The 23,671-nt window shown below is 42.0% G+C and overlaps 3 protein-coding genes across 3 annotated transcripts; 1 reads left to right on the forward strand and 2 right to left on the reverse strand.

Annotated features, from left to right (window-relative positions):
• foxn4 (forkhead box N4) lies at nt 1-6,067 on the reverse strand. Its single transcript, XM_088375799.1, has 10 exons — nt 5,482-6,067; nt 4,874-4,963; nt 2,568-2,734; nt 2,349-2,461; nt 2,176-2,286; nt 1,931-2,058; nt 1,759-1,855; nt 1,477-1,684; nt 1,010-1,399; nt 1-768 (listed from the first exon to the last, which is right to left on the reverse strand). The coding sequence occupies exons 2-10, from the start codon at nt 4,951-4,953 to the stop codon at nt 527-529; spliced, it is 1,536 nt and encodes a 511-aa protein (XP_088231925.1). The 5' UTR covers nt 4,954-4,963; nt 5,482-6,067; the 3' UTR covers nt 1-526.
• A 4,406-nt stretch (nt 6,068-10,473) lies between these two features.
• Nucleotides 10,474-20,085, forward strand: myo1ha (myosin IHa). The gene is made up of 32 exons (XM_088376584.1): nt 10,474-10,486; nt 12,852-12,986; nt 13,050-13,165; nt 13,243-13,441; nt 13,535-13,615; nt 14,187-14,366; nt 14,445-14,543; nt 14,615-14,731; nt 14,803-14,874; nt 14,954-15,073; nt 15,154-15,221; nt 15,318-15,423; nt 15,499-15,579; nt 15,654-15,745; nt 15,818-15,912; nt 16,004-16,050; nt 16,147-16,227; nt 16,341-16,446; nt 16,512-16,629; nt 16,729-16,842; nt 17,575-17,651; nt 17,733-17,801; nt 17,884-17,968; nt 18,045-18,207; nt 18,289-18,372; nt 18,433-18,526; nt 18,665-18,720; nt 18,801-18,936; nt 19,019-19,089; nt 19,196-19,293; nt 19,370-19,469; nt 19,562-20,085. The coding sequence occupies exons 1-32, from the start codon at nt 10,481-10,483 to the stop codon at nt 19,586-19,588; spliced, it is 3,093 nt and encodes a 1,030-aa protein (XP_088232710.1). The 5' UTR covers nt 10,474-10,480; the 3' UTR covers nt 19,589-20,085.
• Nucleotides 20,007-23,501, reverse strand: kctd10 (potassium channel tetramerization domain containing 10). Its single transcript, XM_088376585.1, has 7 exons — nt 23,378-23,501; nt 22,252-22,465; nt 21,984-22,153; nt 21,794-21,880; nt 21,665-21,717; nt 21,385-21,580; nt 20,007-21,058 (listed from the first exon to the last, which is right to left on the reverse strand). Exons 1-7 carry the CDS (start codon nt 23,378-23,380, stop codon nt 20,840-20,842), a joined length of 942 nt encoding a protein of 313 aa, XP_088232711.1. The 5' UTR covers nt 23,381-23,501; the 3' UTR covers nt 20,007-20,839.
• Nucleotides 23,502-23,671: the final 170 nt, after the last annotated feature.

Consider the following 23,671-nt stretch of genomic DNA (forward strand, 5'->3'; position numbering starts at 1 on the left):
TATTTTATTTACCCATTCATTTTTTCAGTGGAACATAAAAACACATCTAATATCCCATCCAACATGTAAATCACATATGTAAGGTGTCAAATCAGAATTACAAAGTGATGGCACGTGTCAGCATTTTGGAATGAAGTTGGGTAAATGTAGTCAAAAGAAAGCTTTTTCTGTGGTAATAGCCATTTGAACATTCAGATATATACAGCAAAAGGTTGACAAGTGGTCAATTTCCCCAGCTGCCTTTTTGATATATAAATATAAATAAAACAACACAGCAATAAGGTCTATCACAGTACAGCAGACAAGAGACAAAACTACAGTAAGGGCTTTCAAACACAAAATGAGCAGGATGAAAAACATGACAGTTCCTCCACAAAACCTTCTTGGAAGTGTCTATTTTTTTTTTTAAGTGAGCAATTTTCTTGTGGACTTCCCAACAACTCGTATTTTTGATAGTTCCCGGCTGATTTGTACTTCAGAATGTTTCCAGTTGGTATCCCGTCAGAAATCCTTCGACTGCGTTGTTCTAAAGCAGGATGATGGGTTTGCTGTTGGCCGGTGAGCCCATGTACTGGGAGGAGAGGCTATCCTGTGACGTGTACGACGTGTACAGACCCGTCACTTGTACGTCTGACAGCGGCGGGTTTGCGGAGGCAGGAGGGAGGCTGCTCCCCAAATCACAGTCTGATAGTCGCAATGGGGAGTTACTGAAGGTGCCCAATGCATCCAGGTTAAAGCTGTCGTCCTTCATTTCCTCCCAAAGGTTACCTGAGGTCAGAGTGATTGATCACGTCAAGGAATGTTAACATGCAAACATAGTTCTGACTGTTGTTGCTACATCTCATTTCGGAATCTTATACTTAGTATGGTTATTTATTTATTTATGATTACTGTCTCAATATTATTTGAACTTTCACTTCTTCCACTCCTTTATTATTGTTTATTGTAATTTATGCTCTTATTTCTGTTTTCAGTGATTTTAGCTTTCAAACAGAAAAGCAGGGTTTACCTTGAAGGGCAAAATCCATGATGCTGGGGTCCAATGCGTCCACCTCTGTGTGGCTGTCTACGTGAACGCTGTAAAAGTCGTCAGGAGGCTTGCCGGGTTGCTGTGTTAGCGGACTATGCGAGAGATCGGGTACGGCGTGGAGGGGAGGCGTTTGTGCCGGGGCCGGGGACATGGGTGCCAAACGGGCTTGGGCCTGCAGCTGGGCTTGGATCTGATGGTGCTGGTGCAAGGGTAAACACGGCAGGGAGAGGGTCACGATGGGCTGGGGCTGCTGCATCTGGGCCGTCAGCGAAAGGCCCGTCGGACAGCCGGGCAGTCGGGTCATGATGGGTTCCATTGGCTTCCGTCTGCAGTTCTCTGGCCGGTCCGTGATCAGTTTGTCTAGCTCATCTGAAAAGCAGGTGAATAATTTTGTGTATAATTGTCGACTTGAACGTTGTCAGTGAATTTGTCGGTAAATCCCTAACCTGGATTGGCCATACTGCGGCGGATGGCTGGGAGATCCTTGCGTTTCCACTTCTGCATCTCTTCCTCCATCTTGTCAATTTTGGCCGGGTTCAGCGCCCACAGACAACCCTTTCGGGACGAGCTACTCGTTTTGTTCTCCACTTTCTCAAAGCATTTGTTTAAAGACAGGTTGTGCCGGACTGAATTCTTCCATCCGTCCGGGGCCGTCTGTGTGGAAAAAGTCATGTGAGTGGCACCTTCATTCCTGATCTTGGTCACAATTGAAGAAACCGTGTATGTACCTTGAAATAAGGAAAGTGTTCCTTCATAAAGCTATAGATCTCGCTGACTGGAAGGCTGCCAGTTTTGCTGTTCTTCAGAGCCATGGCAATCAAACAGCTGAAGACAGAAAGAAGTTGTGAATGAAGCGGTGAGTAAAAAGTGTTGCGTCACTTGTGGTGCTTGAGGACCAACCTGTACGAGTAGATGGGTTTGGGGAAACATTTTGGCTGCAGGTCTTGTTCTTGTGGTGCCAGGCGAGATTGTGAAAATAGACTTTGGTTGGTGAAAGAGACATTGCTGTACAGACCGCCTGTTGAGCACTAATGAAAAAAGACAATAACAATATTATCACTGATGCCTTCGGATGTTCCAAAATCAATGTTGGGGTTTTAAGAAGTGTTCAATAAGTGGAGCGTTCTTCCATTTGAGTGTGTTACCTGTTGTCCAGTTTGGGTTAGCGAGTACACCTGCTGTGGTGCCGACTGGTATACCGAGGTGGGGCACTGGTACCCCGGGGAGGGCATCCCGTTGATGGGAAACGGAGACATCTGCGTGGAAAAATTGCACACCTTAAAGTCTTGAATGGCCCAGAGCATGCAGTTGGACTCACTGATCCACTGTGGGTGCTGATGATGCTGATTCCCAGTGGGCTGTGCTGCATGTTGCTTTGCAGATGGAGCATGGAGGACTGAGCTCCTGTCATGGCCATGCTGCTCAGTTGGGCTATAAGGAGCAGAATGTTGAACATTTTTAAATTAAATATGATGTTTGTTGTGACCAATCAGAGAGGTGAAGATTTTTCTTATTGTTTTGGAAATTGTCACCTCACCTGTCTGTTGCTCCAACAAGCTGCCCTGGGAGGGCCCATTACTGTGGCCGCGGCCATCCACCATCTGCTGTAGTCGGGGAACGTCCACCGAGGTAAGCCACGACAGAGACTGCAGGTCCCCAGGGAGGTCCTCCTCCCTCAGTTGGGAGGGGTCCGTGGTCAGAAGCCTTCAGAGGGAAGGGGGGGTTAGGGGATGGGAGGGAAGGGGAGGGGCCGACATGGCTGTCAGACCCAGCTCAAAGAGCACAGGTTGCATTTACATATAAACTCCAAAGAGAACATTTTTATCTCTCTAAGTCAGAAGCCTCAGCTGCTCCGTGAAGCTGGGCTCCAGTGTAAGTGTATTAGCTGTGCCCTCCAGGGTTTAGCATATAAGAAGATTAGCTACTGGTGTTAATTCGTCGGCAACTGTTTTAATCAACAACGAGGGTGTTAAACAAATCCTATTCAGAAGAAATCATCTGTCCCATTGTTGTAGGAGTGACACACAGTGAAGTGAAAATTTTGGCAATGCATTAGATTAAAAAAAAATGGTAACCCAAGAAAATTACTGTTGTACATTGCAAGAATTTAAATTTTATTTTCATAGAATTATTGGGAATGTATTTTGGGTAAGTCTTTAATCTAACTCAACTCTTGGGTCAATGGTTTTGAAATGCATTTTTGATATTTAATTTTTTCCCAACTAATTTTAGTTTAAGCAGCGAACTACCATCTGCCAGTCATAATGTCTTTTATGTGGCCGACTTGGAAGCGAGAGAATGAAAAGAGAGGAATCCTCTTCAATCCTCTTCAGTCTCTCCTATGCACACACACACGCACTAAGTGTTCAGGGGGGTTTGTAACAGGGGTCGCCATGACAACATATAGTATTCACTTCGTGGGGACAGTGAAGGACTCCCCCCGCCCCCTTTACGCATGCACAAACCAAACCTATTTAAAAAAAACGAAAATCAACCGTGTCAGGTGACCGCAACCCGGCCCTCATCATTGGCTGAATCATACGTAAACAACACATGAGATCGTTTGAAACACGGCACAGCAGCACATGTTGCCTGCAACAGTTGGCCTCGTCTATTGAAAAATGATCACCTATTGTGTCTCAAACGACAAATCTGCCCAGTGGCACGTGGCTCTATTGTCTTGGTCAGACCCTTCCTTGATTGTTTCTGTCATTTCTTTTCTTCGCCCCAGGCCCTTGCATTAATCTGCCGGTATGACAGGCCTCACATAAGAGGGACAAATAGGATACCATCTGCTTCCCTGTCCCTTTCCAGCCTCCACCCTCGATAAAACCACGCCCAACACAGCATATCCACACCACACACGATACACCTCCTACATGAGGAAATCAACCAAGGGCCCCAGGGGGGTGCAAACGCAGTTTGAGGTCAGACTAGTTTGTGTGTGTGCGTGTGTTTATGTGTTGTGACCTGACATCACTCCAGACAGCACGCGTCGACTCCACTCTTGTCATTGATTTGGAGTCTTTTGATGCACACAGTTAGTGACATTACTGATGTCATTGAATATTGTACTTAAAAATGTAACCTTTTAAACTATTGCAATATATTACCAGAGGGAAAAAAAAACAATTGGACACATGTTCCAAAATGTTTAGTCATTCGTCATTCCCATATCATTCCAATAATGACACATCAGTATAATAAAGTGTCGTTGGTCCTGCCACACACAATGTATTATGACCTAAAACTGTCCAAAATGCGGATTAAAAAAAAAAAAAGCACACAAGGGCCTTTCCAGCAGCCCTCTTCTTGTGCCACCAGCAAGCATAAAAAATTGCTCACTGATGCATAACATGTTGAACTGGTCTCTTCGTTTATCACCCGAGTCTTCCCAGAGGTTCAACAACACCAAATATTGAACCCCCAAAGCCGCTCCCCCTCCCACCCTTTCCCTCCCCTCTCGTCCTTGTCTAATTGGGAGCCACTTGTGCATGCGGGTCACCCATAGAGCGCCCCATCTCCCCCTGAGCCGACGGCCCGAGAGGTTCAAGCTCTCCGTGTGCCGACAGCAGGAGTGTAAACAGAGCTGATGGTTTCTGACAGATCCATTCAGACTGAAAATCATTTATTCTTCTCGTCTTTATTATCTTTTTTTCCCCTTTTTTCATTCATCCCACTCCCTTCCCCCCATTTGTCGAAAAGAGCTCATACATGTGAGCATTTTGCTCCAAAGAAATTTGCTAATGCTTACACGGACAGTGTTCAGAACATTCTAATCTCCAATTTGAAGATTTTGTTTTGTGTAATGCAACTTTTAGTTTCAGTCAAGTACAGTCTTACCGATAGTCTTGTGGAGACGGATGATGGCCAGCATCCTCAATTATTCCCGACATCCTGGATGTAATTCCACCTTCTATCATTTCCTGGGATCTATATGTGGTACCACACCAGGGGTACAAATAAAATAAACATATTTGCACGTACTGATGATGTTTTAAACAGATTGTATACATGAGATAAAGCGCCGCCTTGCTTATGCTGTGGTCCAGTTGATTTTAAAACCAAATATTTGATTCAATAATCCACACACACATAAAAAATAAATAATGAAAACAAATAAATGAATAGGTAGTCCTTATTGTATCATCTTAATACAATGGCATGTTGTTATTGTTATTTATTTCCAATCGCACAGTTCAAATTATTATTGAGCTCCTCTAGCAAAGATGTTATTGGGAAAAGAAAAAAAAAATCAGGGACTCTAACCTTAATTCGTGCATTTAAATGTTGGCATTGAGGTAAGTCCAGAAATTTAAATGCCTCATCTTTTCCCATGACAACAAAGACAATAACAACAAAGCCATAAGACATGAAATTTCAATTAGCTCATTAAGCAAAACATTCAACAAAGCTAAAGATGCAGAGAAGAGAACAACATTGCAATTTACCTGTTTTGGATTATAGTGAAGAATGTGTGAATGGATCGTCCGAGAGACCATCTACTGTATTCCACTGTGCAGCACTTGATTCTCCCCCCCAAAAAACGTTTTTTAAATTTCCCTCTCTGGAGTTGTCCAAGGCGCGCTCATGCGCAGTGGAGTTGTGAACGGCGCTCCCAGGCGGCCCGGGGGCAGGAGGATCCCATGACTTTGACAGCTGCTTCTAACAGACCCATTCGCCAACTTCACGGCAAAATCGGCACGGAAAGACACCTCGCAGATTTTCTGACTGTTTTTGCGCAAAAGATGATGAATGCTTCCAAAGTACCACCAGCAGTCAAAGCCTTAGCTAGAGGAAAAAAAAATCCAAATTCAAATCAAATTCCACTTTTCTTAAATAAATATTAAAAAAAACATTAAATCTGATCAATCAAAATATATTAGCCCATTCCATTTGTTGTAGTACTTGCGCACGTGCACGTCTTGGAAGTATGAAAGCAAAGCCGCGCAATTTTAGAAGAAAAAAATATATAATAACAGAAAGTCTTATTGAAGATGAAATATCCACATTTGCGTCAATACGCTCCTGTCAGGTTATTCCATGAGAGGTCTAAGACGATGTGAGTCGCCACTTGTGGTGGCATCTGTGTATGGGACAGTGAACTGTTTTTTTTTTTTTTTTTTTAAGGGAAGTGCTTGAGGATCATTGCTTCCCGCCGTGGTAGCCGCGTCCTGCTCCTCTCAGCAGTGGGAAAAAGAGCCGGGGAGGCGCGCAAAGGGAGGGCGGCTAGAGGAGGAGGGGGACCCAGGATGGATGAGCAGGTCCACTTAAGAAAATAGTTCAATGTGGAGGTCTACTGTACATCTCGCCTATCAAGTGAGCTGTAAAATGTGCCCAATGAGTCACTGAATGACTCATATGTCTCTCAGGCATTTTTCATCTTTTGAATGTAATTTGTGAAAGTGTTTAAGATGATGCATGCATGCAACATTGAATTCAGCAACTTGGCTGTAGGGTTGATTTTTTATTTGCAAACTTTTTGATCGGTGAGCCATGGCTTATTTATTTATTTTGAGGCGCGCGTGTGTGTGTGGAGAGGGGGGCATCAAAGTCTGCAATGACTGGACGTGAGCATCCCCATGAGAGCCCACAGATGGTAAATCGGTGTGTCACAAAGGAACAATCAATGATTACATGCATGAACGTAACGGACAAAAAATAAGACCTCACAGGGCACAGCTCCCAAGGTCCTAGAGCCTGCAGCGTTCTTGACGCGTGTCACCAGGGTTTTCCAACCTTTATCGAGGCTAGGATTTTACGTCAGAAAACTATCATGTCACCCCACTCGACAAAATTGTCAGAAAAGTGCATACAGTACAATGGTTAATTATGTAAATTCTGCCATCTAGTGGAAGAGGTTTAAATTGTTGTACTTTGCGTCACTGGATGGAATGGACTAGAATAGATGAATACTTTATTTGTAGAAAGTTAATCGTGCTTTTCTTTGCCTGTAAGTAAAATCAGATATTCCCACCTTGCAAAACTCTTGAACTGTGGCCAGTGCTTGGGACTCATTGGCACGGCACCATATGGCACCAGTGTGGCCTCAAGGGTGTTCAGTGATGATGAGATTGAAATGGTATACCAACTGGTCACCTATTAGGTACACTTGCACAATCCAATGCGATCCAGTATGCACATATTATTAAAAGATGGCCTTTCCATAGACACAAATCCTCAGTTTTGACACTGTCAGTAATTTAAAAAAAGAAATCGAATTTTAACTTAATTTTGCAGTATTGTATATATTAGATATTGCACATCTTTCATTTGGTTGAGCAAAATATTAAAAACACATTTCAGTCCTACAGCATTGTCAACTAACTACTATTGTGAATGCTAACTAAAAACCTCAGTCATCTTTGTAAAAGGTTTTTGAGTGTATCAATTACAAAATTTCCCAATTTTTAGTGAGCCAAGGCCAAAAAGGTAACCAAAAATACTGATGATAATATTGATGGTCTTGTCTTTTTATTGTATTAATGGAAAGCTGGTGGATACACAGGTTAATTTCACTTTCTGCCATCAAGGGGCCTGTTACTATACATTGCTGGAACAGTGTGACAAGTGACAAGAGTGACAGTTCTCCTTTCTCTTGCCTGTTCAGGAGTAATGGGGAACAATAGGATCGCCGCCTAAGGGCTGGCCCCTGTTTGTAGCCTGTGTTTTTGTTTTGCACCAAGTGTTTACTAAAAACACACCAGCACATCTGAGAATGAGGTCAGCCCACCACTCTAATATCCTCTCTGGGCAGAGGGAGACCCCTCCACCCACATAGAGCAGCATATCGCCTAGGGCCTGGGTGTCAAAGTCAAGGCCTGGGGGCCAGATACGGCCCGCCACATCCTTTTATATGGCCGCGAAGACGAATCAAATTCATGTCAGTACTAGAATTCCAAATTGTCTTCACTGTTAAAAACTTTTCAAAATATTTGAATTTTTTTTTTTTTACTTGTTTCCGATTTGAAAACTAGTTTTTCATCGATTTGTTGTGTAGTCTATACTGTATATAATACGAGGCGTTCATACATTTATTTGGGTTGACAGTCATAATGGCCCTCCGAAGGAAACTATGACGACGATGCGGCCTGCAACAAAAATTAGTTTGGCACCCCTGTCCTTGGGTGACCCTCTGGCTACCCGGGATAAGCTGCTGTCAACCATGCTTAAATGGAACTCGGCACTAGTGCTTTGCTAAAGGCTTCTGAGCGGCCACAAACTAATTCCTGCTTGCATGGGTCAGAGAGACGGTGAACTAGATACTCACCATGATCAGAGTCAGTCGGTTAGTCAGTCCGTAATTTAGTCATTTGGTCTGACAATCAGCTCGCTCGTCAGCAAGTAAGTGAGTCAGTCAGTGAGAAGGTCAGTCAGCCAATCATCTTCATGTCCTGAAACATAACAGAAAAGTTTCTTTTCAGTTCAATTTACTGGGGTCAATCAGTGGTGTGACCCCTTTAGTTGACCTTTGGTCTGAGGCGGGGTCAGTCTGGTTCACTGCTGCTGGAGCAAAAGTTCTGTTTGTTTCTTTATAGAGTTGACTTAGTGGAAAATAGCCTTGGCTCTAAAAGAGCTCATGTAACTTTTTATGCGGCACAGCGGGCATATGGTGTCTTCCAAGGTGGCACCCAGAGGCCTCCTGGTCAGGTAGTTTGGATTTGTGTGTAGTATTTGAAGCCCAGATTTCTCAACACAAAATGCTGAAACTATCAGTGAGGAGGTACTGCATACGAGCAAAAATCTATCTTACGTTTTATTAGATTTCGACTTCATCCAGTAACCTCTTTGACCCATCTCTTTTGAACCAATATGATGACTGAACCCAACATTTGTTCCGGGTCTCTTAAAAATGAGAATAATTGACTATGAAAGTAGCAGCAATGGAAAGAAAGACAAGAGAAGAAAGGAGGTATTTCAACAAAGAATGAGATAGGAAGAGCGGCAGGACAAAAACGAGAGGACAAAAATGAGAGGAGAGTGCAGGGGCAGCTGTGGTGTGATATGAATGTTATCATCAGCTCTCATTCTCAGCATGGAATCCATAATGGGAAAATCAACCTCGCTGACTCCTGTGTAATTGGATTTGCCAGGTCTCGTGCTGAATCATAGCCCAGTGGGTAGCACAAAGCTTGTTAAGATTGGACAAGCATTGCAGGACCACTCAGCCGGGGCGAGAGGTGGGGCAAACCAAGGTAAGCTTCGCAACTTCTCTTGACTGGATGGTTCAAAGAAACTCAACCACTCAATCATCTAAGTAGACTGAAAGCTTTTCAATAGTTAATCAATCACTGAATGGGGGAAATACACTAGCTTCTTATATTGTATGTGAGTCAGTAGAACAAAGAAAGTGGACACCTGTAGTTTCTGGGGTGTGTGTTTGTGTGTGTGCGTTTAGTGGCCGTTACCGGGTAACAGCGGTAAACAGTTGATTCCACCCTCCTTGCAAGGTGTCACAGGTTCATAGAATGATTCTACAATTCCCCGATACCGATACCAAGTACAGATACCACTAGTACTTTTGATGCATAAAATTTCTCCCCAAAAATAATGACAGCTCATTTTAAAGCCCTCTATGTCACAAACAAGACAGTAATTGTCTTTAAAATTGCATTACTTAAATAAACGTTTTGTAGACTTCAAAATGTTAATTTTTAGTTCCTTATCGTAAAACTGCCACAAGAGGGATGGATATTGGTATCGTGAATACTGATACTTTGACATAAGGCCGGCAATCGGCTGGTATTGATAGTCGCCCATTCCTAGTTTTGAATAAATAAGCTAGTCGAAATATTTGAACCCTCTCACAATCAGTCATACAGATCTTTAATAATAATAAGAACTGAAGATGGTCAAATCTGACCAGTTTTAACCCAAGCAGAAAATTCATTTTGGCAGGTAAGTCCTCTCATGACAACAATGGTGTTGTCTGCCAAAGCTTTGTAATGCTGAGCAATCAAGTATGTCCTGATATGTATCCACCTAATCAAAGATCAGTAACCAGATCTGGATGTTGGCACAGTGATGGGGAAGAAGATTCGAGGTAGGGGGCCTTTTTTGATAAACTGTACAATGGAGCTCAAAGAGATAAGGAAGTGGAAGAAGAAGGAGGAGAAAGGTTGTGGAGGGGGGGCTGGCGGTGAAATGGAGTGGTTTGGATCCAGTTTCTGGGTGGTTACGCTACACTCAGCATAGAAGTAGACACTCAGGTAAGAACTGAATAAGATATCTTGGTCCCTCCACCTCCCACGGCATGAATGATTAAGCAACTGGTGCACTGTGGCCTAGGTGTGGGTCAGGATGGGCCGGACGTGTGCATAGGCCTCCAAGCAGCAACAGCCTCAGCAAAAGGCCGATTTCTGCAGGTGACTCAATGCAAGCAGACACGGGAGGACGGGAGTGTTTGCAAGTTTGGATCCTGACTGACGAAACCAAAATACAACTTCAGAAATGCAGGTTTGATGATTATTTGTGGCTCAGCGCAGTTTTAACGTTTTTGTGCTGGGTTTGGTGGATATTATAGTATGTTACAAAACAGATGTGACTTTACAGTTGCATAATTTTAATGTAACGCTTTCAGGCGGATAAAACGTCCAGCCGCTTTGTTGGTTAATTGCTCCGTCTCCTCCATTGAAGGTTGCTTCTCACATGGATGAGGTCACACAGTCTCAGGCAACAGTGACACTCGAGACAAGATGAGGGGACATCTGTTAATTACAATACAAATGGCTGTACGGCAAGGATGTGTGCTGACAAAGGCTCACCGGATGACCATTCATTCCATCGTTGACCTGATTGGGCTCTCAAATGCTTAATTATCGCGCAAATTGCTATCCGGTACACTTTGGTTTTGCTTTGCTTAAATGGTACTTAATTGTCTGTACAGTTTTGGAACCTGGGGAAAAAAAATCCACTTTTTGTTCTTTCCAATAGCAAAACTTGTCTTTAAATTAGAACAAAAACATCACCGAGACTCCACTGTACCTGCTTTATGGCTCATCTTGTCTCTCTTTATTAGAGACACGTTGAAATTCCCTCATTTTGAAGCCCAACGAAAACATTGAACTCTTCGAAACGCTCAATGAAACCCCCTAAACATTAGCATGATTATGACCATTGAATCCATGAATCGTCATCTTGACAGGAGCTTATCTGTCCATGTTCTTACTTGTAATACTGTATGGCAGACCTCTAAGTCACGCTGTCCCACTATATTGTCTACTTTTGCCGCCCCGAGAGAAATTTTTTCCCATGAATAAAAGGGGTGTCAAAGACACCAGACACCGGCATTGCCCCCATCGCATCACCAGATTGATTCTGACGTCCCAAAAAGAGTTCCTTCAATGATATTGTTCACCTGTCTCATTGGCTTAAAGTGGGTGGGGTGAGGTGGCGAAGGGTTAATGGTGGGGTGTTTCGGGGGTATTGTCTGGGAGACGGGGCGAAAGCATATTAGGGTACAGAGGCTGACGTAGAAAAAAAAAAAACATCTGACTAGCCTCCTCTCTCCTTCCAGTGGGGCCCCCAAGCAAAGTAATGAAGTCCAAATTACAACACAGGATAACTAAGAACAAGCCTCTATTGTTCCCCCTCGGGGCGCACTAAATGAGTGTCACAGCAAGCAGCGGGGCACAGACCGTTACTGCACTGTTTAGTCTGCCCCCTTGTCTCAAGACGGCCCTGTTTCAGAGCTTCTCAAATCAGACAAATACGGCAACCATCACCCCCCCCTTCCCGCCATCGCCTCTTTCTCCAGCCTTCGCCTTCACTCTGTACAGCCAACCCGCGCCTCCCAAAGTCCTCGCCCCAAAATAGGCCAAATCTCCTCCATTGTGTTTCGACTGCCTAGTGTGAAATTCATTGTGACGTTAAATGTTTTCTAATGAATAATTACTGAATGGATATGCAGGGGGAATATGTGTAATGGATTGTAGACTGCATTTTAAAGACATCTTTTTTGTCTCCGCTTCGTGGTATTTACAGGACAAAAACACTTGGCCTTTCTCAGAAGAAATGAAGGCCATAGGCGAAGGATAGGGGGCAGGATGGGAGGGGGTGAAGGGCTTTGTGTCAATTAGATCCAATGGATTATCTTTTTTTAAATGTTTTTACAGAAAGAATTGAGAATCAAAGGACTTCTGCTTCCAAAAGAGAGGAGGAGAAAATACAAAACCAACAAAAGCTGGGAAAACCTTTGGTCCGAGTGTCGGTGCTGAGAATGCAAAACAGATTGGTGGAATTTTTCCCACTATGCTTATTGAATGTGCCACTGGTTTTCGGGGGGCTCCCCAAAGTCCCATTTGCACAGTGTGTTGTGTTTGCTCGGTGCATCAGCACTGGAGAACATGCAGGCCTGTTCTCTATGTAGATAACAACAGGTGCCAAATTCGTGCTTTTTTTCGGCTATTTTTTTCCACCTCCATTTACCGCCACGAAGCCATTAAAACATTCAGTCACAAGTTCAAATAATCATAATATGTGATTAGGAGTAAAATAGTTATTCTTGTGAGGCATTGCATTGGGCCCAACACCAAAAGGTCAGGAATTCAAAACTCACTGAACAAAAATAATCATTATTAATTTTGGAGCGGGGTAATTATTGCTTGAAAGTGAAGTCACCCCGCATAAACATTTGATAGATTTTTAACATTATTAAACGTTACGCAACAGTAAAACAAAAATGCAGTAACTTCATAAGGATAATTATCTGATCACAGTTAGGAGGCTCCACCATAAATTTTAATTTCACCTTGTCCGACGCGTATAAGATTATTTTCTTCTATTTCCACAATAACGGCGGCCATACTGTTTTTTCCCATAGGTGGAAATGGACATGGAGGGCGCCCTCAATGCAAGGGACCAAGTTGGCATTCAAGACTTTGTTCTCTTGGATGAGACAACAGAGGGAGCCTTCCTCAACAACCTCAAGAAACGCTTCAGCAAGGATCTCATTTACGTGAGCGGGAGACAAAACTCTTTATTACCATTAACGTTGTATAACTTTGACTCTCTCTTTTAGACCTACATTGGCACTTTATTGGTATCTGTAAACCCGTATAAAGAGTTGGATATCTACAATAAGAAACAGATGGATGTGTACATGGGGGTCAACTTTTTTGAGCTTCCACCTCATATGTGAGTATAAAAAACATTGTGAGTGTTTACGAGGATTGCAATATATACTTGACCTAACATTGCGTCGACTGCCCTAGCTATGCTCTGGCCGACAACGCCTACCACACCATGTTGACCGAGTTCAACAATCACTTCATCCTCATCTCGGGAGAGAGCGGAGCAGGGAAGACGGAAGCCTCCAAAAAGATTCTACAGTATTACGCTGTCAGCTGTCCAAGCACTGCTCTGCTCAACACTGTCAGGGACAAGATGCTCATGTCCAACCCTGTCCTTGAGGTCTTAGTCAATGCTCCAGTATGCTCTGATGACATTTGCCAAAAACAGGTCAGGCTCGGGTGAATTAACGTCTGCAATGATTTCTCTCAACAGGCTTTTGGGAATGCCAAAACGCTGAAAAATGACAACTCAAGTCGGTTTGGAAAGTATATGGATATTCAGTTTGATAGTGAGGTAAGAAAGGTCAAATTTAATGATTCATCTTAATGATGTGTAATTATTTTATATTTATATATTTGAATATTATATAATTTTTTTCACACTACTATTTTTAGCCTTTTTGCAGGCAAAGTGGGGATTTGCAAAAGGACACACAGGTGTCAAACTCAAGGCCCGGGGGCCAGATACAAATTGTGCATCAAATTTGTGTGTCATTACCAGAATTGCAAATTGTCTTCACTTTTAATATCTTTTTTTTTTTTAAATATTTGACCGGTTTTTACTAGTCTAATGTGAAAATGAGTTATTTGTCAGTTTGTTTAGTAGCTTATACTGTATATAATATGAGGTGCTCATACATTTATTTGGGTTGACAGTCATAATGGCCCTCCAAAATAAACTATCACTACAATGCGGCCCGTGAAAAAAAGACTTTGACACCCCTGCACCAATGTATTGGATCTGTAGCTAACTTGTGAGTGACCTGAACTTATTTCTTAGACACTGAGATCAAGAGAGGTGTACAAAATTGTTAATTGGACCATCGTCCGTGTTGAGTTGTCACCTGCTGAATCCTGTGCAATAGGGCGATGCAGTTGGTGGCCACATCCTGAACTACTTGCTTGAAAAGTCCAGGGTGGTGCATCAGAACCATGGGGAGAGAAACTTCCATATTTTCTACCAGCTCCTGGAGGGAGGAGAGGAGGACCTGCTGCACCAGCTGGGCCTGGAGAGAGACTGTCAGCATTATAGCTATCTAACACAAGTATGTGCGTGTGATTTCTCAGATTGGCGCATTGCGTTGGTACCTTTGCCAACTGTCACTGTGTCAACGATCCGACAGGGAGAGTGTGCTATTGTGCCATCTATCAATGACAAAAATGACTGGAAGACAGTCAAAAATGCACTTCAAGTTATTGACATTGATGCGATCAACACAAATGTAAGTTGGGTCATTTTACTGATGTTAAAGGCAACAGTAATCATTTTAATGGCCTTGCAACTTATGTGCAGCACTTGTTTGGGATCGTTGCGAGTGTTCTTCACCTGGGGAATGTTAAGTTTCAGCCTGACAGTAAAGGTTGTGCCACTCTCAACAACACCAATGCGGAGTTACGTTGGGTGTCAAATGTAAGACAAAATTTTAATCGTTTTAAGTGCAAAGACCCCAAAAGTCCAACTGATTTGTCATATTATTGCAGCTTCTTGGAATTGATGCTCACAGTCTGCAAGAAGGTTTAACGTACAGGAAGATTGAAGCCAAAACGGACCAGGTATGACTCTTTATTTTCTAATAGAAATGTTACGCAATACAAATTGGCTCATTAGGACTGTATTTGACTTTCTCTCAAGGTGCTCAGTCCGTTTACTCTGGATCACGCCATCTATGTGCGGGATGCCCTGGCCAAGGCCATTTATGGGCATACCTTCACTTGGCTGGTAAACAGGATCAATGAGTCCATGGAGAACACTGTGAGATAGAAAAAAAATATGTGACATCTTGTCAAGCATTACGGTAATGTGCGACACTTTATTGTGATTTCTAATTTTAGGACCCTTCAAGAAAAACTGTTATTGGACTTTTGGACATCTATGGTTTTGAGGTTTTTAATATCAACAGGTAGAATACTTTTGCTTTATTAGATATTTTATTTGTATATATGTTCGCCTGGATTGTCTGTACATTGGTATGTACGTTTGTGTGTTGTCCCTTCAGTTTTGAGCAGTTCTGTATAAACTACTGCAACGAGAAGCTCCAGCAACTTTTCATCCAGCTCACGCTCAAGGCAGAGCAGGAAGAATATCAAGCGGAGGATATTGAGGTACTGAGATTCAACCCCATAATAAAACATGAGTCAACCAAATTTAGAGTTCCACTCAAGTTTTGCTTTCCTCAGTGGGAGCCGGTGCAGTTTTTCAATAACAAGATTATTTGTGACCTCGTGGAGGAGAGACACAGAGGAATCATATCAATCCTGGTATGTGCTTGCTGGGTACTATCTTGACCTTGATTGGGGAAAATTATCCTATGCTTCTGATTCTAAACCTACAGGATGAGGAGTGTCTGAGACCAGGAGAAGCTACAGACCTCACATTCCTGGAGAGACTGGAAGAAAAAATGGGGAACCACCCGCACTTTGTCTCGTGAGTTCACATCACACTGAAATGTCATGTTATGGCTGACAGAAAATCCGTCCTCACCCTCTTGGAGTGTAGACACAAGCTGGCAGACAAAAAGACACGCAGGACGATGGAGAGAGGAGATTTTCGTCTCTTGCATTATGCCGGAGAGGTCACCTATTGTGTTGTGGGTAAATTAAAAATCAGTCTACCTTTTAGCCCTCAAATATTTAAATATTGCTTTGAGCAAACTGCCTAAAATAGTTTTCTGTCATTTAAAAGGTTTTCTGGATAAAAATAATGACCTCTTATACAAAAATATTAAAGATGTAAGTATACAACTTGAATTTTTGACATGAATGATCAAAATAGTCATCAACCTAATGGTGCCTTTTTTTTTTTCGTGTTTTGCCACCTTCTCCCAGCTGATATGTCAATCAAAAAACAGCATTGTCAGGCAATGCTTCTCCTGCATGGACCCAGACAGCAGGCGGAGACCAGAAACAGTACGTTGAGTCAGATAACGCTGTCAGTGGCAGTGTGACATCTCATCTTCAAGCCATGTGCACCTGACAGATGAACTGTTGACTTGGGATTATGAGCTGCATTCTCTATGTAGGTGGCCACCCAGTTTAAGAGCAGCCTGCTGAAGCTGACAGAGATCCTCATGGCCAAAGACGCCTGGTACATACGTTGCCTTAAATCCAATGAGTCCAGGAAGCCAGGTACTTGTTGTTTATAAAAGAAGATGCGCAATGAATTCTCCACTTAGCCTCCTTCTCTAACCCAGGACAGTTTGATGAAGCTCTCATCAGACATCAGATCAAATATTTGGGCCTGATGCAGCACCTGAGAGTCAGACGTGCTGGTTTTGCGTATAGGAGGAAGTATGATGTCTTTTTACAACGGTAGGAAGCAACACAAGGCTTGGATATTATTCCTACGACAAATTTATAATTCCTTTTTTTACTGATTATGCTGATGCCAATACATTTGACACTGAACAGCTATAAAGCTCTGTGCCCAGCCACTTGGCCACACTGGAGAGGAGAACCTGCTGATGGTGTGTTGGTGCTGGTTCAACATCTGGGCTATTTTCCAAATGAGTACAAAATGGGAAGGTGAGAAATATGTCTTGATTATAAAAGTCACCTCATGTCGTTTGTTGTCGCAGTACATCATGTTTGTGCCTTAATTGCAATCAAATTTTGGGGGTTGTGTAAATCATGAATAAAAACAGGATTGTCAAAGTTAGATTCAGGTGAATGCTCTGCAAAGACACTAAAAGCGTTGTTGTTATTATTGTTTTGCCAATATTCTCTCATTTCAAATTTGATGCATGGCGCAGCAAAGTCTTGGATTTATGCCTGATCGAGTGACAATTTGACAGAAAATCGCCTCAGACCACATCCAACACCAGCACAGAGTAGACAGCTGGGCAAATGCAACGTACCTATTTTTTATTTACAATACACCCCATCTATTAACAGCAGGTATCAAACCCTCTGAACCATTGCATTTGATTAAATGTATTATGAATATTATTATTATCATTATTATTATTAATTTATATTTATTCCATTAAATATTATGTTATGGGGCGCATATGAACGATCAGAGAAAGGCGTCGGTATCCAGGTACCCCCATCTTGTGGCATTTAAATGGAATGAAAGCTGCTTCAATTGGCCATGATTGAAGTCTGCTGTGACCACTCACATAGCGGCACAGCCTTTCCACTCTCAGATCCGCCCATCTTCGAAAATACCAATATCAGGTCTTACTTGACTCTAGTTGACTCGACTATACCTTGAGAATTGAAATTAAAGGTGAATATGTTCAACTTTTTCATTAGAACCAAAATATTCATCCGCCATCCAAGAACCTTGTACGCTACAGAGGATGCTTTTGAAAAGTGTAAACATCAATTAGGTGAGAGCAAATCCGATTATGTGCATCATGATCAAGGCTTGAACAATTATACATCGAATGAATGGTGTGTTTACATTTCAGCATCAAGACTCCAGGCCAAATACAAAGGCTACCGGGCAAAGGGCGAGTTTCGAAAACAGAAGGAGGCCGGTGTGTGCAAAAGACGCTTCCTGAAGTAATGAGTGATTTCATGTGGGTAAATTATTCCACTTTCTTCCTTCGATGCCCACAGCAACAAAGATTGAGACATGTTGGAGAGGAGTGCAGGCAAGGAAGGAAAGAGACAAGAGAGCGTGGGCTGTGAAAGTCATTAAACAGTAAGAAAACAAGAGAGGAATAACATAACAAGAAAATGTGAAATATATTTCTGGACTGTACCATTTTTATTTTCAGATTTATCAAAGGCTACATGACCAGAGGGCAAGCAAAAGTCACAGATAACTCGGAGTATTTGGCCTTTGTGAGACAGAATTACCTGAACCGGCTTAAAGAAAACTTGCCAAAAACCGTATTGGATAAAACCACGTGGCTATCTCCACCTCAAGTGCTGGCCGAGGTACACAAAAACAACATTGATGCCCAAAATTGAGTACATAATATATGCCAAGTCAACCTTTGCATGTTCTGCCCGCTCCAGACGTCGGAAATACTTCGTAAACTGCACTACCGCCTCATGGTGCGGAAATACGTTAGAGGGATCACACCCCAGAGGAAAATACAGGTAATACATGTAAAATAATAATACCTTTATTTTATTGCTAATTTCAATTTCTTTTTTCAGCTTCAAATGAAGTTAATTGCCAGCTCCATGTTTAAGGGGAAAAAGGAAAGTTATCCACAAAGTGTCGCCCAACCTTTTGTAGAAACAAGAATCAGTGAGTACATTCTTAGATTGTTTGTTTCTGAAAATAATCAGACAGACTGTAAGGAGACACTCAGAGTTACGGTAGAGTAAATAAATGTCCGAAGGGAAAAAAAACAACTTTTCTGAACAAAACTCTGCATCGTTTCAGGTGATCAAGATATTAATGCGAGGGTCTTACAAATGATTCAACATGAGCACATCAAGGTGAAAAAATATGTTGTTTTTTTTAACGCTGATATTCTAGAACCCAATCTTATTCTGTGATGGGACTCGTATTTCTACAGTACAGCGTCCCGATGATTAAATACGACAGAAACGGTTTCAAAACGAGGCCGCGGCAGCTCATCTTCACTCAGGCGGCGGCCTACATGGTGGAGGAGGCAAGGATCAAACAGAGAATTTCGTATACTGCTCTCAAAGGTCAACATTGACGTCAGCTACACACCAACCATTACGATTTTGTTCAACTCTAAGTTTATGGAAGATGCATCTCTCGTTGTAGGAATTTCCGTCAGTAATTTGACTGACAGCATCATTGTGTTACATGTAACATGTGAGGACCCCAAACAAAAGGTACAGAGATCGATTTATATTAAATGCTACTTTTACAAAGATAATATGTTAAAATCAGGTCATGATCCAATTCTTCTCACAAGATAAATGAGTCACATTGTTTCAGGGAGATCTTGTACTGCAGTGCAACCACTTGTTTGAGCTGGTGACCAAACTCAGCATCATTGCTAACAAGCAAAATGCAGTCAAGGTGAACCAAGGCAGGTAAGTCACCAAATTGTAAAATTGAAGAGATTCAGTATTGGTAGCGTAGGTGTTATGCTGATCGAAATGTTTGCAGTATCAAGATAGAGTTTCAGCCTGGAAAAGAGAGCGTGATAGAATTCAGCATTGGCCCAGAGCCGAACGTGTACAAGGCCAAGAATGGACACCTCATGGTGGTGCGTTCTAGATTGTCATGAAAAATTTTGGCATCATCAATGACAATGCTTTTGAGTCAGGGGAAGTTAATAAGCAACATTTGTCATGATAGGTTGCCACTCGGGCCAGGCCGAGGTAACACGAGGGGTAGAGGAGACACACAAGAGGCCCCTTGCATATTTCATCAGAAACCCCAAAGCTGGAGAGATATGGCCACTGGATACACGTCTGACCTCAACTGTTATGCACTTTAGGATGGGCCTATGCAATGAATGATGTCATCACTTTCTCACTGATTAAATTTACATTCATACCATCGGATATTTTAATCAGCTATTACTACTTTTTATCAGCTCACCCACCATTAAGTGCACTATTTTTACAAGAAGTATTACTATTGATAGTTGTAGTTACACTGCAGTGGTACAACAATTATAATACATATTGCAAAAATGTTGCATATTAAAAGCATCATTTTGGTAATATTTTTGGAATTATTTAGAAGCTTTTTGTTTCCTAGCAATCAGGACATGCAAGATAAAAACAGAAGCAATTCATACATTTATAGAAATTTATTTTAGATGTATAAATATATAACATATACAATCTGTACAATAAATCTACGAGTGATTGTTACACATTGATTTATAACTGTGCAAAACTGAACTTTGTGATGGACAGCGTCAATTTACCCCCTTGATAAAAAGTATGTCCATGCAAATCTGTTTCTGGCAGGGAGATCTTCAGTTACGCTTGTTCACCCCAATCTTAGCATCTATCCATCATGAAGTCCATATTACCACCACAGGTGAGGGCTCAAGTTACCGCTATACAAAATAAGAATTTTGTGGTGCCAACAGAAAATGAATAAGGGTTAAAACTAAATAAGGTAGACTTGGAAATATTTGATCCACTTCTGTGTATTAAACAATAACATCTAATAAAAATGTCTAAGAATAAAAACAGTGCCATCTGGTGGCCACTTCGTGACTAACACTTAGGTCATTCTCTGAATGATCAGTGAAGCACTCAAAAGCCACATGGAAAGGAAAATATGACATGATCCAGTTGTAACTACTGACATCGTAATTTTTGATCTTCTTAGGACCACTTGTGATGAACACACATACAACATACAGACTTTAGTTGAAACTATGGTGAACAACCAAATATGATAATGAACTTCTGCATGCCAGAAGACAACCGTGATACAATTGAACACACACTGCAGTCAGTTAGCCAGACCACAGAAAAGGAGACACAATGAACACATGATCGGCACAGCTACACACTAATACCGTCTCCTGGTAATGCATGTTAGAGAGGCGCTGTTGAGGGAAGATCTAAGGCACGGGTGCAGTGCAAGGCCTCAGCTAAAACAGGTGGGAGGTCACTGGTGGTGGTGCGTTCGGTCGTTGGGTAGTTTAATGTGGATCCTACGAACTCGCTCAATTCGTTCTCGCTCGTCATCTTCGTCCAGATGATGGGATCGTCCGGCGGCGCCGCCTGTTGCCTCCAGCAGAGCGTTGTCTGGCCCCCTCCCGTCGTGGGATTCGTATAGGAGGATATTGAGGGTCTCCTCATAGATGCGAGCTTCAGGGAACTCCACCTAGTTCACACATGCAAAGATTGGAGACAATGGTCACATTTCACAGTAATGCTTGTCTATGCCATCATCCAAGCAAAAAAAAAAAAGTCAACTTGCCAGTCCCTCAACAATCATGTTAACTATGTGTAAACTCTCGCATGTTTTTATTTTAATCAACTTACCCTTTCAAATGTACATTTATGACCATTGCTCCCATGGAAGCAGTTTACCAAACGTTAGCATCTTTGCTATTTGGCCTAATTTCTCAATTGCTCTACATTGCTCAAGTGACATAGATGGTATGTGTGACAACATTGTCTGCGAGGCCACAAAATAGATCTCCTCACCTTTGTCTGCTTCTTCTCAGTGGCATAAACAATGGAGGTGCAGCATACTTCAGCTATCTTCCGACCCTGCCCGTAGAAGGACCAGCAACAGATCTCATCCCCGATCACATCTTTGATGAAGAGTACACGGCCGTTGAACCGCAACGACAGCTTGTCAAACAGCTCAATATTTTTCAGCATGTTGTCGTCAGAATTGCTGAGGGGGGAGAACAGCTCATATAATATAGAACCAGTCCGAATCTGTCTGGAAGTGTCAAGAGCTTCAGTTTGGAAGACTCACCTGGTGTAGGAATATTTGTTATTGCTTCTATTATACAGCAGTTTGACTGTAGGCTGGGAAGACACAAAAATGTGTTTAAAACAATTGGCAAAAGGATCCTAATGTGGAACACTATTATGCTATAGACACCTTATTTGAAGTTGCAATCAGCTTCTGCTCCTCCTTCGATGATGTCATCAGAGGCACTTTACAAAGGGGCTCATACGTTTCTTTATTCTGCAGGACAAGGAATTTTTTTCCAAATTAAAAACATTAAAATTAAAAATAAGTGCAAAAGTATTTAACAAGCAAAATGTCCTTTCACAGTCACAGGAAGTACCTGCAAAGCAGCCGTGCACTCATCTGCGAGGCCTTGGACAAGATAATACTTGGCTTCTGCAAGCAGCTCCTCGGTTTCCCGCCGACTATCTGGTAAGGGCACCGCTCCATCTCTAAGGTAGTTTAGTATTGTTCCGAAATGTTTGCCGCAGCGATCAATCAGAATCCAACCTTCATAAGAAATCAAACAGGTCAATTGTAAGTTAACTTTTCGACACTGAACGGTCGACTTGGTAATTTATGCACTTGAAGTTTTCCGAGCTGCTCACCTTCACTGTCCGTGAGGACCTCCATCCTGCCACTGAACATGGCTTTAAGCATGGTGTCTTGTTTGGTCAGAGTCTGCATTGTTGTGTAGTACAGAGCCCCGCCTACGTTTAACTTCACATATTTGGAGCTGGGGCTGGAACCTTTGAAGGATGTGGTCCGGGTGGTAGCTGCCGGCACTGGCGAGCTCACGGCGCTCTCTCCTGACATCTCTTCCTGGAACACAACCAAACAGAACAATCATGCTTGTACTGCCCTCTCAATGTGTTATACTTCCAAGCCATGAAACAGTCAACCATTTGACAAATGACTTAATAATTACTACAACAACTAATGTTGATGATGCTCAGAACTGATGCGTTTCCTGATGCAAATCATTGTTAATGGCGACAATTAGTAGACTGCATTGAGAATGATACCAAAACATACGACAAGTGAATTACGAATGTAAATGAAACGATTATTTCAAATATCAAGGAAATGTCAGGATGAGCAGCAGTGTTATTTTATCTTTTGCACATTTCCAAACAACATGCAAATATGATATATAAATATTAGGAGATAATCTAATTAATTACAGGAATTTGACAAAAAAAATGTTTTGTTCAATTAACGTCAATCCTAAACGTGGCACAGAAACATACATGTCAAACACATAATTCTGAGTTAAAGTGATCGAGCTTTTATTTACTGTAAACTGATAAGTACAATTATAACGTGCCCATTTCTTAATTTGATTTGGTGGCTTGCAACAAGTCTATCCCTTTCATTTCCCCTTTCCACCATTTGTTCACGTTAGTCTAGTTTCGATCAAAAAATATAGCGACGAAGAAAAACTATGCGAAATTGAAGATTGCAACACAAATTGCATCCATCGTTTATAATGAGAAGAACAAGCGCTTTGTGTTGGTCACCCCCTGTCCATCAACTGAATAATGAAGTAATTTGATTTAGAAAGGCAAGCCGAACACGCTAGCTCCTGGCTATTTGAATGCTATTTATGTACTCTAGCAAGTGGGGAGGAATCCATATTGACAATCAAAATTGATATCGCGCTCTCTACATTAACTTAGTGGTGGCGTTGTGAGAAGATCTCAAAATAAAAGTAGTATAAAATATCATATTTACCATAGAAGCCACGGCCGACTTGGTAAATGTAACTTGCTAACCTACGTCAGCGTCATCAACTTCCTTCCGGTTCATGGCTGCGCAGTTGAAAATGACGTCAACTTTCCATTTTACGCCTTAAAGGTACAGTTATATTATTTTGACTTGGTTAAACCATTTCAATTTATAACCAGATCACGTGTATAAATCGTACAGGACTGTCCTTAAGCCTATAATACTTCAATAAATTTTATTATTCATGGTTACATAAACTGAGTTGGAGTTTTCATTTGATCATTTTGCTTTTAGATAAAT

This window comes from Syngnathus floridae, chromosome 5 (genome assembly GCF_059516105.1).
Source record: "Syngnathus floridae isolate MCC-2025c chromosome 5, RoL_Sflo_1.0, whole genome shotgun sequence".
Taxonomy (NCBI): domain Eukaryota; kingdom Metazoa; phylum Chordata; class Actinopteri; order Syngnathiformes; family Syngnathidae; genus Syngnathus; species Syngnathus floridae.

Bases quoted from the DNA above. Each gene is read 5' to 3' on its own strand.
- kctd10 (XM_088376585.1), bottom strand. The intron at 22,154-22,251 runs GTGAGCAGCTCG...TTTCTTATGAAG, and splicing joins GGTCCTCACGGACAGTGAAG to GTTGGATTCTGATTGATCGC. The intron at 21,581-21,664 runs GTGAGTCTTCCA...CTCCCCCCTCAG, and splicing joins AACAAATATTCCTACACCAG to CAATTCTGACGACAACATGC.
- myo1ha (XM_088376584.1), top strand. The intron at 13,616-14,186 runs GTAAGAAAGGTC...CCTGTGCAATAG, and splicing joins ATATTCAGTTTGATAGTGAG to GGCGATGCAGTTGGTGGCCA. The intron at 19,294-19,369 runs GTAAGTCACCAA...AAATGTTTGCAG, and splicing joins GTCAAGGTGAACCAAGGCAG to TATCAAGATAGAGTTTCAGC.
- foxn4 (XM_088375799.1), bottom strand. From the start codon at position 4,953: ATGATAGAAGGTGGAATTACATCCAGGATGTCGGGAATAATTGAGGAT. The intron at 2,735-4,873 runs GTAAGACTGTAC...TTCCCTCTGAAG, and splicing joins CCGTCTCCACAAGACTATCG to GCTTCTGACCACGGACCCCT. The intron at 1,856-1,930 runs GTTGGTCCTCAA...TTCTGTCTTCAG, and splicing joins AAACCCATCTACTCGTACAG to CTGTTTGATTGCCATGGCTC.